At 38.0% G+C, this 20,338-nt stretch overlaps 1 protein-coding gene across 20 annotated transcripts in view; it reads right to left on the minus strand.

The window, feature by feature from the left end:
* Nucleotides 1-20,338, minus strand: part of NRXN3 (neurexin 3) — a 1,702,647-nt gene that overhangs the window by 362,259 nt on the left and 1,320,050 nt on the right. For all 20 annotated transcript variants that reach the window (XR_014260952.1, XR_014260953.1, XM_082451199.1 and 17 more), the window contains one exon: nucleotides 10,327-10,508. Coding sequence is in view for 18 of the 20 variants with exons in the window: in XM_082451199.1 (XP_082307325.1) it covers nucleotides 10,327-10,508 (182 nt within the window). In the remaining 2 variants the exon portion in view is untranslated. The remainder of the gene's footprint in view (nucleotides 1-10,326; nucleotides 10,509-20,338) is intronic.

Here is a 20,338-nt window from a genome sequence, read left to right on the forward strand (position 1 = left end):
CCAACCACTTAGGCACCAAGAGCTCTAGTGGATGGAAAACTAGGAAAACAATCTTATTTAATTTTGTAGGTCTCTCAATGGTAACAGGGCACATTCACATTCATTCTCTCAATTGACCTTCTCTACTATACTGTGAGGTTGACAGAACAATATCTATATCTCTCCCGCTTATTTGAGATGCCTGCTAGTTGGTGGCAGAGCCAGGACTAGACCCTGTGTCTTCTGGCTCTGAGTTAGTATTGCTTATGACAACTACCAAGGGAAGAAACGCAAAATGACTGGTGAGAGGACCAGAATGACAAATATTATATGCTGTAATAAATAACAATAAAGACAAAGAAGATGTCCCCACAAAGTGATTTCAAATGACAGATGTTTGTCCAAAAGGTATGGAAATAAAAAGCTCTAGAACTGCTTGGGTTTGAAAACCTCTCTCAAGCTTTTTGATTTCTGTAAAACTTCACTATCTAGGTTTTGCCTGAACCTGTAGCCTTTTCTTTTTTAGCTTCCTTCCTTTTTCTCCTTCATCTTGTAAAGTTTTGTATATATTTCCCAAGTTCCTACTCATTTATCTCCTTGGATATCTCAGCAATCCTCAGAGATTCCACTGTTACTGCCAAGCTGAGAATTCTCAAGTCCCTACCTCTAGCTCTTATCTCTCATCAGAGTTCATCACACATTTCCTATTGGAAATCTCTACGGATTGACTCTTGGATACCTTATATTTTGCAACACCAAAGTCAAACTATGATTTTATCCTAAAATCTATTTTTCTTACATGTCCCCTATCTTATTGTTGTTGAAATCATAACTTTCCCTGTCTAGACATTTCTTACTTCTCTCTTTCTTCCATCCAACCAGCTGGCAATACCTGTTGATTCTATCTCTGAAATGTCCTTTTGTTTCATCCTCATTACCTGCCTATGATCATCATCATAGAACAAGTCCTTAAAAACATTTTTCCTGGACCACTTAAACAATCACCTGCTCTTTATTTTTCTTGAACCCACTGAAAAACATTCTTTCAATGGAGCCAAATAATCTTCCTAAAAATTAAGCTTTGGGCATTTCGTCTTCTGCTCAAAGACTTTCAAAATGTCTTCTCACTGCTTTCAGAGCAATCTATCAATATGGCATTCAAATTTTCCCCACTACAGGCCTAAAGGACCTGGAAAGAAAACAAAAAATAAACCCCAAACATAGCTATCATTAGTTTAGCATCTATGGCAGACCAGATAAGACTCATTAAACATTTTCACACATTACTATAAATCTTTACACAGACTTGCGAGGTGACAGTTTACAGAGAAGTCAAAAAATTCACCCAAGGACATACAGCTGGTTGGAGCCAAAGCTAGATCTTGAATCACAGACCACTTTCCTCTAAAACACGGGATCTGTCTGCCATTCCACACTGTCTGCCCATTCCCTCAACTCATTTATTCTGGACACACTGAACACCTAATTTGAGAATATAACTTGGATTTCCTTCCTTTGAGGTTACACTCATGCTAGTACCTTCATCTGGCATGTTCCTTCTCCAGATTCCACCAGCCAAAATCTGACCCACCATGTCCGTGTACATTTCTTCAATGTCTACAACCAGTAATATTCTTACTTTCCTTGGTATACAGCCCATCCTCCCTTAAAACGGAGCCATAGGTACAATTTTTATTTCCCTCCTTGATATTAAACCTCTTCATATCTCCACCAACTCCAAATAGATTGCCGTTTCATAAATACGTGTTGAATTAAAATCATCACCAGTACACTTTCTACTCGGAAACTTTCATTAGGGGTGTAATAGTAGTTAAGAATCAGAACTGGGTCTGAATGCCTGCTCAGCTGTTTATTAGCAGTGCTATCTTGGGAAATTCATTAGCTTCATTAAATATTAGTTGCCTCATTTATAAAGTGGGGCTATTAATACTGACTACCTCACTGAGTTGTTGTGAGCTCATAATAAGATAAAATAAACAAAGGCCTTGCACAATGTCTGGTACCTGGTACTTTGTCAGTCAGTATTAGTGGTGAGCGACAGCAATGGTAGTCATGTAAGATGATCTCTAAAGATATAGTCTGAAGCAAATGTAGGAAATAATCATCAATGCTATTACATTACCTGCCAATTTATAGAAAATGGAGTAGAAAAATAAACTGAATTAAAAGAGGTTAACTAAGGAGTCACGAATAGAATAGGAGACATTTTAATTGCCAATCATCTCCTGTCATCCTGAGTATGAACTGACTTTGGGATGAGGGTTAGTTTGGTCGATCAGCAGGGCTTATCTAAATGTCTGTAAGTGATTCTAGGTTCCAAAGGTGTCATCTCAGGCTGGGAAATGACAGGTCTGGCGGTCAGTACTATCTTTGAGGCTAATACGGTTATACAGTTCCCTCCGCCATCAATCGGGGAAACACTAACAAGATGAAACAGCCCCAGTGACAGCATCAGGATCTAAGCACATGATGCTATGGGATGGGTGGCTAATGAATTCCCCAATCAATATGCTGAGGCCCATGCCTTCTGAATGCAGCCAGGGATCTAAAATCCATCGTCTATAGCTTCAGGGAGTTAATGAGTTATTTCTTGCCCTGATGCACTGAACAATACCCCAGGAGTAATGACTAGTAACAGTGTAAGTGGTGGGTCAATGAGATAATTCATCTAAACGACAGAGTTAAGGTAGGCTTGCCATTAAGTCATATGAGCCCCAGCACTCACTTGATGGTGCCTAGGGTTTGCCTTGCTTGTTGCACTTTGGATTCATCTGTCTAAAAAGCCTCTGCTATTCAAAACTCGTTCAGCTATTTGATAACTGCAATAATCTAAGGTATATGCTACCAGGTTGACTTTAAATCAGTAGTATCCTGATGCCTCCTTAGAATTTTATATTAGTTAAGTTGAAATCTCAAAGATCTGATTAAAAGTCTATTCATTATTTAGGAAAATAAAATATATTGTTTCCTCTGACTTAAAAAAAAGTTAATTGAAAAAAAAGTACCAATAATATTAAAAGCTATCCATGATTGAAAGCTCACTATATACAAGGAGCCATGCAAGAGTTTCAATACATCATCTCATAAATATGTAGAAAACCTAATTTCTCATATTTTAATTACTGTGTTCTTTCAAATCTGTTAGCTAGGTTGATCACAGTATCCCCAAAACATAGCACTTAGCCTGGCCCATAAAAAACACTCAGTTCATGTATAAAGAATGTCACTCATGAGCTAAATTCTCTTAATTCTAATTTCTCTAAATTCATATTATGTGTGCATTGAGGATGCTGAAACAGGACTATCATCAGTTAACAGTCAAAGGGTCACTGGTGTAAGTGATAAGTGAGAAAGATATGGTCATTTGGCCTCATTTCTCATAACTGTGTACCAGCTATAAAATACTTTCTCCATGCTTTGCCAACTCAATTTTTACGACTGTATTACTGTAAATTTCATCTGCACACTAAATTTATCATTCATTTTTCTTTTATATTTGAGGAATCAAAAAATCTATGAGATGCTTTTACCTGTACACGTGCTTTTATGTTTCCAGTTTACTTGGTGGCGGCAGCTACTCATCTCCACTCAATCTGACTGTACCCATACTGGGATGCTCATTCTAGCAGCATTAGGGGCTCGTTCTAGAGCCCCTTTCTGGGCTCTATTAATGCCCAAGTATAGGGCCAAGCCCTTTATGTCTTTATCCGGTGCCCATGGTGGGTCTCAAACCACTTTTATACTATCCTCGCCTAGAAAGATTTTGCTCTCCTGATGGTGCTGTTTGTTGTTATTGTTTTGTTCGTCTCCATCTTCCCCTCCTTCTTCTCCTCCTCTTCCCCCACTTCCACCACCACCACCACCTCCTCCATCTCCTTCTTTAGGCAAGATGAGATAGGGTTCATACGACTGAAGAAAGAACTTCAGGGCAGGGTGGATTACACTTTTACTGGTAAGTGCAGAGCCCTTTGGAACGTTGTACTGAAGTGCAGAAGAAGCGCAATGCATCACCTCATGACACTGTAGAGACATAATGCCCTACAATGAGACACCGAGGAAGCTGCAGGAGTCTACTTAGCCTATTGACCTAACCAGGCATCTCTCAGCGGGAACTGGGCTCTTCACTGCGTGCTAACGGAACACACCAAAAGTCTCAATTGTGGATTTGGTTAATTCAAAAATTTGCTTTTGATCAGATAAAATAGGAATTTGCTTGCAGAAAGTGTCTAAGTAGACTTTCAAAAATACTTAAAATGAAATTCTGCTTTCCATTATAAAACATGTTCTTCCTTTCACTATATATATATATTTTTTTCTTGAATGAAGTCATCACCTGCTGGATATTTCATCAAGAAAACTACCATTCTACCTTCATGCAGTCCTTTGCCAACAACAAAACAACTTCTGAATACTTTATTTCCTCTGAACCTCAGGAAATCCTTACTAGGTAAGCTGTCTGGTGCCCATTTAAAAGAAGAGAAAGGTGAAGCTCAAAGCAGTGGAGTGACTGGCTCAAAGTCAAGTAGCTCGCTGGATATGGACAGAAATGAGACTCAGATCCAAATCTTCTGATCACAAATTAAGCACATTTTTCTACTACAGCTTTCTGCCTTTCAACATGAAGCACGGAATCAAAGTCAACAGATTTAGGCAGAGCCACCTTGGGAATAACAAAGATCTGAGGAAACACACTCGACTCCCGTGCAGGTGCTGCCTCTGGTCCAGCTTACATAAGCAGTCGCTTCCTCAAAACCCCTTCCACTCCCTTCTCCCACCTTCTCCTTCAACTCCGCCGGGATGGAACGGCCAAGCTGGGAGCTACAGACACGATCCCCAGCAGGCCCTCTCCACAGAAGTGGGTAATGATCTGGAAAAGCTCCTAAGGCTAGAAAACCCAAAGAGGCCTTTCTCACTAAGAACAAAGAGCAGCAAAAGGAAATACAGAGCTAACCTGCAGTGCGCAGTGCTCTGTGGGAAGCAAAATTGCATCTCGTGGACACCTTTGTTGATTTCTTGTTCTTTCCCTCTTTATTTGCGTTACCGGCCTCGAACGTCAATATTCCTCTGGACTCCCCTGCAGATGCCCCCACGTACAATGCCTGAACCCAGCCCAGTTCTGCCACCGGCCAAATCCAGAGATGAACCTAAGCTAACAGCCACCTAAACTCACTGAAGACTAACCCAGAAGATGTTGATGGTTTGCTGTAAATATCCCACACGGGGACAGCCAAGTGAAGCATTCAGGCCAGCAATTTATAGATGCAATAGATGTGAGCAACAGACCATTTATCATAATTCAGCTCTGCTCCCGTTTTTTCTCCAGAAGCCTCTTCAAGTGCTATAAATTATGGGAAAACAATACTATACCAGCCAAACTTAATAAATATCTGATTTCCCAAACCTGACACTAAGAGAATACCATCAGTCTTTTTTTTTGGGGGGGGGCAGTTTTTTGGAAAGAGAACACTTTACCATTTTGGAAAGGGGGTCAGTGTGAACAATACTAACCCTTTCTCTCCTACTTTGGTTTATGTAAATATCTACATTATAAGACAGGAGGGAAACAGTTGGGGAAGGTTATAGATTCTTGTCAAACAAAACATGTCCTGACACATAAATTTCCACTGTTCCTGAAAGGCTCATAATTAAAAAATAAATCCAAGAGGATTTACTGTAAATTACACACAGAGAGAATAAAATGAATAGGATGTCTTTTTTACACCCTGCATTAACTACATAAAGAGAAGCTAATTGTTGCCCGGTTCTCCCCAGCCTTCTATTTTGCAGGTGGTGAAAGGAGGCTGTCAGGAGTTTCAGGATAGCAATAGCAAGCACTTCATGGTAATCCTTTCTCTGGTCCTATTCAGTTTTGTCTCTATTGTATAAAGAAGGTGAGTGTAACTTGACACAGCTCCATAGAGCCTAGATGAAGGGTCAGTAGGCAGATGTCACTCACAGGAACAGCTTCTCTCCAAATACTGAGCAGATTAATTTCTCAACAATAGATTTCAGTGGAGAGAACTTATATTTGAAACAATAATTTGTAAAAATCCCTCTGCCCTATGATACCCTCCCCTCCACAGAATTTTATTTCATGAACACATACTTCAGCAAAGATCTTTTTGCCTTTGTCAGATGCATTTTGTCTGTGATTTCATTAATATCATGATTAATAACTGACACAGAAAATAGTACATCACAGAAGTGTGAACCAAAAACGAAGAAATGTAAGCTACTTTGAAGCAATCTCTAAATTATTCTGATCTCTTGGCCTTCTCTGATTTTTTTTTAATGATCTAATTCTTGTCTTGTTCAATAAGCCTATGTAATCACCACGAGGTCCAGATGAGTGGGAAGACGTTTGGTTTAAAAGAAATCAGCAAAAGAAAGAAGAGCCTCTGTTCACTTGGTGAGAACAACAGATAATCTGAGCAAACTGTGAAACAGGAAAAATTGTGCCTACAGCACCTACCCAGCTCTGTCTTAGTGTCTCTTCCTTTGCACCAATTCATCACCCTAGGGCACCAATGCCTTCATTCTGCCCAAGCTCTCTCCACAAATTCTTGCCATCCCCCCAAGTGTTGTATGTCCCCAAATCAGCCATGCTAATTTCTCCTTCTTGCTTCTCAACCATCCAAACAGAACTCAAACCCTGTCAGAGCAGCTGACCTTAGCCTGGTGGGGTAAGGATAATAAGAAGACTGACTAAACTAATTAGTCAGTGATTCAAAGACCTCCAGGGGACTAAGAGTTGAAAAAGATACCTACTTCCCTAAAGAGTTTTTAATGTGTGGGGATTTCAGGATGACGAAGGAAGAGATACGGGAGACTTCAAGCAGGTGAGGAAGGACTGTGCAGCCTCGAGTGGCAGACATGGCTAGTGGAAGCCAGAACTCCTACCTGCTAGATTTACCTACTGCTCTCACGAATGCTCCCGATGCAAAGCCCGCACTGAGAGAGTGAGAGGCACTCAGAGCGGGCAGGCGAGATGAAGCCTCTTTGCCATTCCTACTCTGGGGTCTCGACGACAGGCGAGTCTGTTTTAGGGTGAGTGCTCGTCTTGGGGTCACACTCCCCAGTGTTCTTGGAAGAGCATTTTCTCTTCCCTCAAATAGGTTAACTTGGGGGTAAAAAGGGCTTATTCCAATGACAGTGTCACCACTGCTCAAAACCTCCAGGAATTCCTAGGAATCGCCTTCAGCAGCCGTATATAAAACACAAACTCTCAATCTCTTTCCCTCCTTCCTCTCTCGTGCTCTCCCCCGCGCCCCACACACACTAATTTCAGAGTTTAGACTTTGTTTTGGAGCAACGTACTAGCTTGACAACCACTCAGAAGCAGCACCAGCAGTATTTTTGGTTATTTCCACAATTAACACCCACACTCGAAGAATGAAGCTTTGCCCACACGTGACCCTTGCCAGAGCCCGTCTCCAGGCAGACGTGTCCTCTCTTCCTCAGGCCCACTTCGTCCTTTCTTCCCCTGCCCCTGGGATTCACCTTGCCTTCATGTCCTCTTCCTGTCTGTCATCACTTTCTCTTTGTGCCCGTGAGTTTCTCTTCTCCTGGGGGCACTGCAAGGGGGCATGAAACCATTTACCTCCTGTTCAACCCTTTCCGCTCTCAGTAGTGGCACTTAAATTCCTTTCTTTTTGGTAATTTTCTTTAGTACAAGGAAACAAACTGTGTTTAATAAACAAATCCACATATGACAGATTGTGAAAGTCATATAAAATTATCTTAGTAGGTGTTTATGACTTCATTCTCCTGATGCGTCTATGTAAATGTCCAAAACAAGAGGCTGGATTTTGTCATCAAGTCTTTTGACCTTCCACTTGGAACTTCCCTCTCCAGTGTGGTAAAGAATCTTCCCTTTGCTCTGCCCACTCTGACCTCAGTTTTTAATCACATGTTCTTTACATCTCTAAGAGGACCTTTGCAGCCTAGGGCAGTGGTCACCAAAGTACAGCCTGTAGCCTGTTCTTATAAGTACATTTTTACTGGAATACAGTCACACACACTTTCTATCTCTGGTAGACCCCAGAAACGATCCATTAGTGAACAAAAAATGATTTGAAATTACTAGACCAACGAAGGGTTCCCATGCTCAAGAGGGTCACAGGCATGTCAGGTCCATTCCAGAATGGTGTGGCTTCTTTACATCGTAGGGTCTCTTTTACTTTTCTCTAAAAATATCAGATGGCATTTCCTAACCCAAGCTCTCAAGGACAATCTGTTGGAATTTTCCAGAATGTTTAAGCAATGAAAGCATCATTGGAATAAGTCTGCAATACCCAAGGGGGCTCTACACATTTTGATGTAAAATTTCTTGTATTTTTGCTTTTAAGATTTAACATGGAATGCTTTGGTTCCTCCTAGAAGTTCCCAGAATCCTCATATCCATTTTATAAAAACACTGCCAACTCCAACTAAACTACCAGAAAAAAAAAAAAACACAACATTTCTCTTAAAAGTGGAGATGCTTTACAAAACAGGAATGGGAAGAAATGGATAAACTGGTAGCACATTATCTGACTCGAAAAAGATGCTCATAGCTGTGTCAAATATTATTCTTCCTAGTAAGTCACACTGAATAAAAAAAGAAGAGAAATCCCCGTGGAAATGCAAGTGAGCTGGTAATAATAGACTAGTTATAGCTGCCATGAAATACTCATTAAGTTATATGCAGCATAAATCTCACAGAGTTTTGTAAATTATGGTGGTTCTTACAGGCCAAATAAAGATAAACTGTACTAACTATGGCTGCCTTCCTCTGTGCTCCTTGGCATGGCTTTTAAGATGCTTAAGCTCAGGTTCATAGTACCACATGGTTCCTGAAGCATCTGAGGAAGCATTAAAGGTTCACAACTCTCTTCAAGACCCCTATTCTACATTTTGAAGGTGATCGTTTCCAAGCAGTCCTTCCCTGCATTCCTAAGCAGAGTCTTGACCTGCTCTGGTTCACGCTGAGATCAGACAGGCTTCCAGCTTAAGCCTCTTCCTTCCTGCCTGTTTCTAAGGAATATTGGAACAGCAGGTGCTGGAGACGGGCACTGCTTCCAGGGCTGAGCTTGATGCTATGGTTCCAGCCAGCCACCTCCACTCCAGAGCCCAGCAATGAAATCTCACTCTGCTTTCCTCGGTAGATAGGCACATTAGCAAAACTCACATTCAAAGATTCCCAGTAAATGTTGCTCTTCCTCCTTTTTGGAGGTTGGTGATAATCCCCAGTTGACTTTTCCTCTTAACTGCTTTCCCCCCCTACTATTTAAACCTCATTCTTATTGCTCCAAATTAAATCCATTCTTCCTAGCCTTGTCATTGCTAACTAATGAGAACAATTCCTGTCTTTGCTCTTGGTGGCTGCACTTCGGGTACTTATGGATGAGAATCATATCCTTCTTTAGCCTACTTTCTTAACTGCAGACTGCACTGGTGATAAAATGGGTTAACTGTTGCTATAAAAATATTTTCTATCCTCACAACAAAGTAATTTTTCCTCCAAATCATTTTAATTTCTTAGAATTGCACTGTGTTCTTAATGATCTGCAGTGAGTGAGGGTGCAATCCTATTGGGTTTATATATACAAGCAAACTGCTCTATATACAAGACACACAAATACACCAACTCTTGGTCAATGTGCTGATTCTTTTTGCCCCACCCACTCTGGCCTCAGTTTTTATCACATGTTCTTTATGTCTCTACAAGAGTGTCTGCAGGCTAGGGCAGGGGTCACCAAAGCACAGCCTGCAGCCTGTTTTTATAAATATATTTTTATGGAATATAGTCATACATATTCTTTAAAAATGTATTGTCTATAGCTGCTTTCACATTAACAACGGCAGAGTTGAGTAGCTCTGACAGAGACTTATGACCCGAAAAGCCCCAAATATTTCTATTTGGCCCTTTACAGCAAACCTTTGCTGATCCCCCCAACTTAGGAGATGATTGACACTCAAGGTGGCCTTGCTGCTTGCACCAGGTTAAGATGAACCACACCAGGTCAGTCTCTTATTTACACCTACGGGGTCTGTTAAGTGTTTCATGACTGGTCAAACCACCCAGAAGGGGAGGGAGTCTGGACAGGAAGAGTTTTAAATTTTCTATCCCCGAGGTACCCTCTGAGTATCATGGCTCATATCTGAGGGGTAGAATGAGGCTTAATACACACCACCTCCTGGGTATGGCTCCAACACACTGAGGCAACGTTACAAGCATATGCCCCTTTGCCATGTCTGTCTAGAATGTTCCACTGCATTTATCTGGCTCACCAACTCAGACCACCAGGAAGACAAGAGAATCCAGGCCACAGTGCTGGTACTCACTATGTGAAGCTGAAGGAAGTCCCCGAGGCCTGGGGCGCTGTCTATGCGCACCAAGATGCCGTCCTTCACGGTGGTGCTGAAGCCCACGGCCAGGCGGTCAGAGCGTGTGCTGGGCCTGTCATTGGCCGGCCAGGTGTACAGGATGAGGCCTCCACTTTTCCCAAAGATGTACGTGGCACCAGCTGCGGAAGCAAGGAGAGAGGGAGCCGTCAGGACCCTGCAGTGCGTACTGCCAGCTGTGGGTACACTGCTGAGACTCTGCACAGGCAGCTGTGGAGAGAAACGGCCGCCACGTGCCAGTATGTGGTGACCAAGAGGGATGGCATCCAAAGCGGCTGTCACCCCGAATTAAAGATGCAGGCAAAATGAGTTAATAACAAAGCAGATGCTAGCCAGAGACATTCCTCGCATCTTCAGATCCTGCTGTATAAGGGCAGAGGGCAGATAACATGCTGTGTCTGAGAGCTTTGCTACATTGTGACAAACAACTTTTCTGCCTTCTTCAATCTAGGCCAGGGCAGGCAGGAGACAGGAAATTAGTTCCCCCATCTCTTAGCTATCAGAATATTCTGGTCAGTGGAGTAGGGAGCAGTTCCAGGAAGGCCACACAAAACTAAAGGTAACGTGGAAGTCCAAAGCCGTTATTCCTTTCCTGCCTGTGTCCTCTGTCACCCTCACAGAAAAGAAAGCCTGAGAAAACCAAGTTACATGACTCAAAGCATTTGCCTATTTCCCTCTTATGTTGCTATAAAAAAGGTGGTAAAAATTAATTCTGGAGGTCTTTAAAAAATTAACTCTATACTTTTTTCCCTAGTTGTGGTGTTTCTCCGGTATTCTATAACAGTTTCTAGCTCCTTTCCAAGCTAAATTTCAAAAAGAAGACATAGGAGACATAGGAAAAAAACCTCAATTTAATGAATTTTAATCTTGAAAAGCAGTATTATCAATTATGACTAGTGGGTTCAATGTTGTTTTTAATATTTACTTGTGTTTTAGCTCTTATAATTTATAAACCCAGGGGTTAGTAAGAATATATTGACTTAAAAATACTTAGAAAACAAAGAGGAAGAAAAATAAAGAGAATATTTGCATCTCCTAAATTTCAAAAATCTATTTTTACAAACAAGTTTTAAAATCTGAATTTGGGAAAAAGCATGCAGATTTGGTAGCCAGAATAGACTACACCATTGTAGTTTCTATGATTGTGTGTATGTCACCCACGGTGAGTAAGTAGTTCCATATGTCACTCATTTCAAAGTTCAGAGAACATTTGGCATCAGATTTTCTTGTGTTTCCCACTGAACATAGTTCAATCCTTGAAATTGTTTTAAAGCAACATTAGACAAGCATTCATATATCTCTAGCATTTACTAAAAATCTCAATCACTGATCAATTTACTTTACAGAGAATATTGGGTTGAATTATGTTGTTTCAAGAAGAAATGAGTTATTCAGCTTGTTTAGAAATAACAGAGTAAGCTGCTATGAGGCTAGAATTAGGAGTATATGTCATATGCCATCCTCTTCTAAGGCATTAAGCCACGTTGTATTCTGAGGCATATAGCATCTAATTTGTCCTCTTTGAAAGGTCACTATTCTAGTTGCTCCAATATGCTCAGTTTGTGTATTGTATGCAGCATAACATTATTTTCCTTTTATGAGTTTCTCAATTCTTAGGGGATGGTGTCTGAAAAGCCCTCCACAGTCATCTGGAAAGTTTGGGATTGTAGTATGGAAAGTATATGTTTAATTCTACATGCAAAATAATGTTTGTTCCTTATTATCCACAAACACCCTCAAAGATTCTTAAAATTAGAAATGTGGATATAATGATTTACTCTTGATATCTCACCATCTGTGAAGAATTTAAATAATTCCATTTCTGTAGATGACTACAAATGTCATCATCATTCCCTTTACTCTTTATTTGGAAAACTGAAGGTTACTCAGTGATTAATATATAGAATCACCAAAAGTGCAAATCAGCCTGTGACATTTTGTGGCAATTTATAAAATCTTACCCTATTCTATCCTAAATATATAGTGGATTCTGCTACAGAAATAAATCCATACTCTATCAGGAAATAATTTTGTCACTACAGAAAGAAAAAGTCAAAAGTTGATAACAGCAGCAACATACACATGGTGCTTTACAGTCTGCAAAAGTGTTTTTCAGATTTATTAGCTGGGTCTTCACAGCAGTTCTATGGAATATTTCATTTGTTAACACTGTTTGGAAACAGAGACCCAAATATCTGACTTAAATAAGTGGCACCTCCTTTAAGTCTCCTTCTGGACCCTCCAGCCTCCAAAAGCCTGGCTTTACCATATAACAATCATAGCTGAATATTATTCTACAATAAACTATACCAATGATGTAAAGTTGACTGTACTTCATTTTTTTCACACCTTCTCATGAGAATGAAGCAGAATGAAAACAAAGCCATAACCCCTAAATCTGACATGCTTTCAAAAGCTAGTCTGGCTTTCTCACCATACAAATAACTTTACAAACTTTCTACTCTGCTTATATTTCACCCACTGCCCTGTTCAGTAATTCTCAATACAAAGAATACAAAGAGGAAGAGCATTTTAAAAGATAAATACACAACTTCTTACATGTAGTGGCCAGAAGGTCACCGTGACTTCAATTTTTAAATAAACAAAGAATGAAACTACACTATGACAATATTATGATAAGTAGAAAGAGAGTATGATTTAAATTATTTTTATTGCCTCTGTTGCTCTGAATTCAGGATATCACTATGTTAGATAATTCTAAGTTTATAGGTGAAAAGGGCATAAAAGGTACAAAGTCCTTAGCATACAGCTTTTTCTGCTATATAGAAATAAATTTTAAAATGTATTCTTGGTACTGAATTTGCTAGTAAGGGTGACTAAAGACCCTGAATGCTTCCATAGTCCAATGTTGGCTTTAGAGGAAGTTAATTAATAGTTACAAGCCTCTGCTCTGATAACTTGTTATTTTTTTTCTTCTTAAATTAGCTTTGTTGTCTTGCATGGTTTTTAAAGATAAATACATGCTTTCTGTTAATTTTAATATAAAATGCCTAGAGTCCCAGGGGGAACATGGAATTATTTTACTTTACATTTTCAAATTAAAAAGTTAATTTTGTTATTTTAAAATGTGGATTACAAATCAACTTTTTGGGAACATCCCAGGAACCACAAGAATCCTCTTTAATCCATTAACGATTTTCACTTCTAAGACATGCAATACCAAATCACATGCTTTCTACTCCGAGAAAGACTAGCGTTTCTGATTGCTGGTTTCTCACTGTGCTCAGTATGCTGGTACTAAGATCATACTACATTTATTAATAATCAGAACCATGGAAATTTCCTGCTTGCTAACAAAAAGTGATTCATTCAGCTGATGAAAAAAATGCTGTGGTGGTATTTTGGCCATTTAATATTGCAGTGTTTGCAAGTTTGCAAGCAGCTGAAGTTGCTTTACTGAGTTCCAGCCAGCACAGTATTTCAGGAATGGAATCTCCACACTGTCACCATTAGCCATGATAAGGTGGATATACTCATCTTCAAATAGTCAACAAGCATGACATGTTATTTAACACACAACTTCTTTCGTCTCGAAAGCACCAAAAATGGGTTTGGCTTATTGTTTTCATAACTGGATAGCTCTCTACTGGGAGGGAGCTGATGGTGATTTTGGCAGCTCCATATACGTGTAGCATATTACTTTTCTGGATACCAACAGGAACAGAATCATGGTCCATTTTAAGATTTACATTAGACATAAAAATAATATATATATACATATGTGCATTAATATGCATGTATGTGTGTGTGTGTATGTATGTGTATAAGAAAAGGAAAGTTTAGTTAGAAAATAGAATAGACTACCTGGAATTAATTTATTATTTTCCCCATCAAATAATTATAAATAAAATGGCTCCAGAAAAGCATTTATATATAATGTCGGTTATACATTTATGTTTAAAAACAACAAATTAGCTTTTTCTGAAATAATGTTCAGTTGGTATTAAAATGCAACAAGTTTGGAAGCATCTCCCAAGGGAGACCTGAAAGAGTTAAGTTTAAAGAGAACTAACAGGGAACTATACTCAGTATTTTGGAATAACCTATACGGGAAAAGAATCTGAAAAAGAATATATATATGAAATATGCACATATTATATATATAATATGTACATATATAATATATATATATATAAACTCAATCACTTTGCTGTACACCTAAAACTAACACAACATTGTAAATCAACTATACTCCAGTAATAAATGAATTAAAATAGAAAAAATAAGGAGAACTAGATAATTTACTGGTAGAAAAGTATAGCAGGTAGAATAATAAATTAAGTAATAAGTCTTAGCATGCAAACCACCTGGTAGGTAAACTAGAATAAGAAACAAGATGTCAGACTCCTTCTCTGGTACTCTTTGAACACTGCCTGAGAATTTAGTATAAAATATCAAGGCACCAAGGTATGTCTGTCTACCTCTGTTATATCAGGTTCCTATTCCTTATTTCTATTTTATTACTCTTTCATCAACCTTATTCACATTTGTATTCTTTACTGTAAATTGGTAAATCCTTTTGGAAAGTAGATTATCAAGGACATAAAATATATTACGCCAGTAGATGTAGTTATTGCTATTAACTTAAAATTATCTTTTATTCATGTCAATTATCATACAGATAATAAAACCAAAATGGAAAGACTTTGAAAATGACAAGTATCTCCTCTAGGAAATGAAGACGTATAGAGCTCAAGGGTCTCGTAATGACTGATGACTTGAAAAACACAGTTTCTCAATTTCTTTTACATATTTAGTTTGCTCCATGGTTCCCCTTACGGACACCCCTGGCTCTTTTGGGAGTGTTCATAACAGTAGGGTCTTATAATTCCATAGCTTCAAAATGGGTTTCAAACTGCTTTCTTTGCGGGTATCTCATTTGATGTCTCTTTCCCCAGTACCCACTGAAGTGTTAATGGCAAATATTTTTGTGACTGTTTTAATAGAAAAGTAAACAAAGCCTCAAAGAGATTAAATGACTTGATTTGGTGTTAAGTGTTGGAACTGAGAGTAGAGCCGGACCTTCCCTTTCTTAATTCTGCCTTCTTCTCCCCTCCGCAGGGGAGAAGCTGTCCTGCTGACCCATGGGATGTATCGATAGCTTCCCTAAAGGAATTCCTGGAGACCAAGAGCTCCACGAGGAGAAGGGGAGGGTAAATAACAGATGAAAAAAACTATGAACAACAAAATGTCTGCATTACAGAGGGAGCCACGAGATATAGATTTTAGAAAGAGCCCTGCAATGTATTTATTCAATAGATGGTTTATTATGATCTACTTTGTCTACTCCCAAATTTTAAAAATAAACACCAAAACTGATGATAAAGTAGCTTTAAATAAAGCAAAACTGAAGGAACTGAACATTAAGAGAGAAATTTCACGTATTTTAAAGAACATCCTTTATCTTTGGCAAAGAAATGATCAGATTTACTGCTCAGCTAACTGAGGAACTGCCAACATTGCCTGAGTCAAGTATATCATTGGGGAGATCCAAGCCCCATTTCTTAAACAATGCTCAGGCAAGGTAAGGGCTCTCTCCATAAGGGGCAATTTCTTTCTCTTTCTTAAAGAAAGAATGATTAAAACCAAAGGGCATTAAGCCAGAAAACACAGAGGCAACATTTCAGAGCATATCCCTCTATTAGAGATAAAGTATATAAGGCTCTATACATTAAAACTGATCTAAAGTAAAGCTTCCAGGGACACACTTAAATTTCCTCCTGCTTAAAAGAATTTTCATAAGCTCATTATTTTTTCCTTTGGGGCAATTATTTCTTTCACAAACCTTTGGTAGTGCTTTACAATGCTAATTATGATACTAATGTTACTACTAATATTAATAATCATACTAGCTATATGTATGAATCACTCACTATATATTATAGCATACAGTATAATATTTCAAATTCCTATACCTTTCATTTTAGATACTGTTGCTGTATTCGTTTGTTAGGGGCTGCCATACATAAGGTATCACAGACTGGGTGACTTAAGAAACAGAAATTTATTTCCTCACATTTCTAGAAACTAGAATTCCGAGATCAAGGTGTCAGCCGGCCTTGATTTCTTCTAAGGCCTGTCTCCTTGGCTTCTAAATGTTCTTCTCCCTCCCTGTGTCACCACGTGGCCTATCATCTTTACCCATCTGTGTCCTAATTTCCTCTTCTTATAAGGATACCAGTCACATTGGATTAGGGCCCACCCTAATGACCTCATTTTAACTTAATTACCTCTTTAGAGACTCTATCTCCAATTACAGTTATAGTCTGAGGTACTGGAGGTTATGACTTTAACATATAAATTTTGAGGGGACACAATTCAGCCTGTAACAGTCACTCTTCCAGTTTTAAAGATGAGGAAAGCTATATATAGAATGAGGTTAAAAACAAAAAATAAAAAACAAAAAAAACTTGCCTAAGATCCAAAGAAATCAGGAATTTAATCCAGATCTATCTAACTTAATGATCTACATTCTTTTTACTATGTCAAACTGTATGCCCTAATATGTTTCCTTTGACCTTACCTATGTATCTGTGTGGGGATGGGGATAATGACGGAGAGAAGAAAGACAATGGCTTGCTAACATGTGGCAAAAAATAAACAACAGCAAACAAGATGGAAACTCAGTTCCCACGCAATGGAAATGGCAGTAGAGGGCTGATCATCCTGACCATTTTATCTTACTTAAATGACAATGGTTTAATATGAAGTTGTTCTCTATCAAGTATATAAAGCAAGGTCAGACAATAGCCTATTCCTGATTAATTACTCCGTACTCATAAAGTTCTAAACTATGAAGCGTGGACTCTATAATGAGGTTTATTTCAGAGATTAACTATAGTCAATTTAATTTAACTTTCATAACCGAGCTAGTTTTTTATATAGCAAAACAAAGTAAGTCCTAGGAAATTACACAGTATTTGGGTTTAAGAAAATAAATATTAAGCTTTACTGTCAAACAAAATGAAAATTCAGAACCCTTCTGTACCATGAGCTCCTGAAGGACAGGGTTGTTTAATTTATTTCTCTATTAACACTGTGAATGCTCAGGAAACAAATGCTGCTGAATTAATCAATAAAACTTGGCTCACCTATACTTTCATATCTTCACACTGTCATTCAGGCATCTTCCCATTAATCCATCTCAGCTTTTTGTCATTTCATCTCATTGTGGAAATATTTTATAAATACTCATCAATTAGGGTTCACAACATCTCCTATGATGGAATAGCTTCCAATTTATAAAAGAAATCTAACTGCAAAGACATTTGAATGATTTTTCTTTGGTGAATTTTTGGCAGGCTCAGATAAGAAAATCACACCCACTTTTAGTCAAATTGTTTTATGTTTACCCTTCAGTTCCTAAATTACATTGAAAACAGTTTTTAGGATATATATTTCATATATATATGAAAATACATCTTAGATTTAACAAGAATACACAGTAGAAAAGCAAAGTAACATACTTAAGAATGGCAATGTTATCATTCTATTTTACAGAGCATTAACTAAGTGCAAAGACTTTATATACATTTGTCCTTAGGCAAAATATAAATGAATGAAAAGAAAAATAAAAATGATCATTTTATAATAACTCAACAGCCTCTTCTGTAGCAGTTTTTGGAACTCATTCCTTCTGATGACATCTCATGGGACATAGCTAGAATAAAAGGGAGGTTCAGAGTGCATTTATCTGCCTTCTTTTCCTCCTTTTATTCCACAGCTTTGAAATACCTTCTGTAATAAGAGCAATCAAGGGATTTCTAAGTACTGAATATTCTGTGAAAAAGAAATATAGATGAAGAGTAGTTGCTTATTTCCAGTGCTTTGATTTAAATTCTTGATTTATATGGACTTCACACTTTGAAGGGGCCAGGGAATATAAACAGATGACCCTGGGGTATTTATGGTTCTAATTCTTAAAACATGGTTTTCCCAAAAAAGTTGGCTAATATTCTTAAGAGTTATGACTCCTGCTTCTATGAGACACATATCTCTTAATCACAGAACCTATGTCAGAGTTAGGCAAAAGGAAGAACCTTCAACTATTAAGGTCCCTTCTCTGTACCTATCATGATCATTTATCTTCACTGTGCCTAGTTGCCCGATGATTAAGAAAGTGATAATACCACTCCTGCCCACGGATCTCAGAGAGCTGGAGTAAGGATCAAAGTAGCTATCAGATCACTTATATGTGGAATCTAAAATATGACACAAATGAACTTATTTACAAATCAGAAACAGACTCACAGACATAGAGAACAGACTTGTGGTTGCCAAGAGGGAGGGGCATTGGAGAGGGATGGGGCATTGGGGAGGGATGGATTAGGAGTTTGGGATTAGCAGATGCAAACTATTATATATAGAATGGATAAACAATAAGGTCCTACTGTATAGCACAGGGAACTATATTCGATATCCCGTGATAAACCATAATGGAAAAGAATATGAAAAAGAATATATATATGTAAAACTGAATCACTTTGCTCTACAGCAGAAATTAACACAACACTGTAAATCAACTGTAGTTCAGTAAAATGAATTTAAATAAACAGCTAGCAGGTACACTATACAGAACTCTAGAAATAGTTTAGTATTTCCATTTTATGGTGATCACCTAAAAGTGAAGGAACTCCCCAAAGCTACTGTACCTGTAGGAGACTTTCACTTTTCTATATGCCCAGCACATCTTCCCCCTTTATCTTGAAACATTAAGCCCCTTCACATGGAAACTACTATTTTCTCCCATACCAATCATGTGATTTAAATGGTAAGTGTCAACCCCTTAACAGATTTTGCCCTTTATATACAGCTGATTAGCTAAGGTATGGTAAATTAACACCAGTTGGGCCAATCAAAGTCCATCACTACATTTTTTTGTAACCTGGACCCACAGAAACACTCCATCAGTCTCTCCTTGATGATAAAGTTATGCCAGAAGAGGCACACAGCTGCCATGGCCACATTTCCTACCATGGGAAAGAGGTAGTGAGAAAATAAACACTGGCCTAAAGAGTGAAGTCAAGTTGTTGAGTTGGTAGTTGGACACAGAGAGAAAATCTTATTTTTTGAGTACTTGGTTTTAATGGTCCATGTTGTGAAATTGTGCCTTGGTGTTTCTTATATGAAATTCTCAGTTGCTAACTTTTTTAGTTTAAGCTGGTTCAAATTTTGTTTCTTTCACAACTAGAAAAGTCCTGGGTAGTAAACAACTGGTAACTATCCCAGTGCCTGGAACATGTAGGGGCACAATAAAAGGCTTGATAAATGAATTGGCAAAGAATGACCAAGATGAGCAACTGATACATTACGGAGGAATCTAAATCTAACCTAAGCAAAGGAGCCCATTCAGTAATTCATATACATTTCAAATGGGAACATTTGTAAAACTGATCATGTTCTTGTTGACAAATCCTTAATGATTTCCATAATTAGGTGTATATATATGTATATATATATATATATATATATATATATATATATACACACACACACATATATATATGTACATATATATCTCCAAAACCCCAATGAATAGAATATTAGAATATTAATAAAAGGAGACTGCTTTATATCAAGTCCTATAAACTACAAATAAAGCTTTACTCAGAAGGAAATGCCTTAGATAATAATAAAGGAAATGAACATAAATGAACTGAACTTTCAACTTAACATACTATTACAAAAATAAATAAACTTAATAGCTCAGATGTGATGATTAATACAAGCTGAAATTTACCCAGTGTATTTTTAAAATAATAGTTAAAAAACCCAAAGCTTCTTAAAAATGTCAAAGAAAGTATATAAACCCCTGAAAAACCAGAAATAAGAAAAACTAAAAGAGAAAAAAATAGAATAGTAGAAATTATAAAGGAAATATAACCATAGCTATAGGAAATGTTAAAAATGTAAAAGAATATTTTGTACAACT

The sequence above is a fragment of the Balaenoptera physalus genome, assembly GCF_965194825.1.
Source record: "Balaenoptera physalus genome assembly, chromosome: 2".
Lineage (NCBI taxonomy): Eukaryota > Metazoa > Chordata > Mammalia > Artiodactyla > Balaenopteridae > Balaenoptera > Balaenoptera physalus.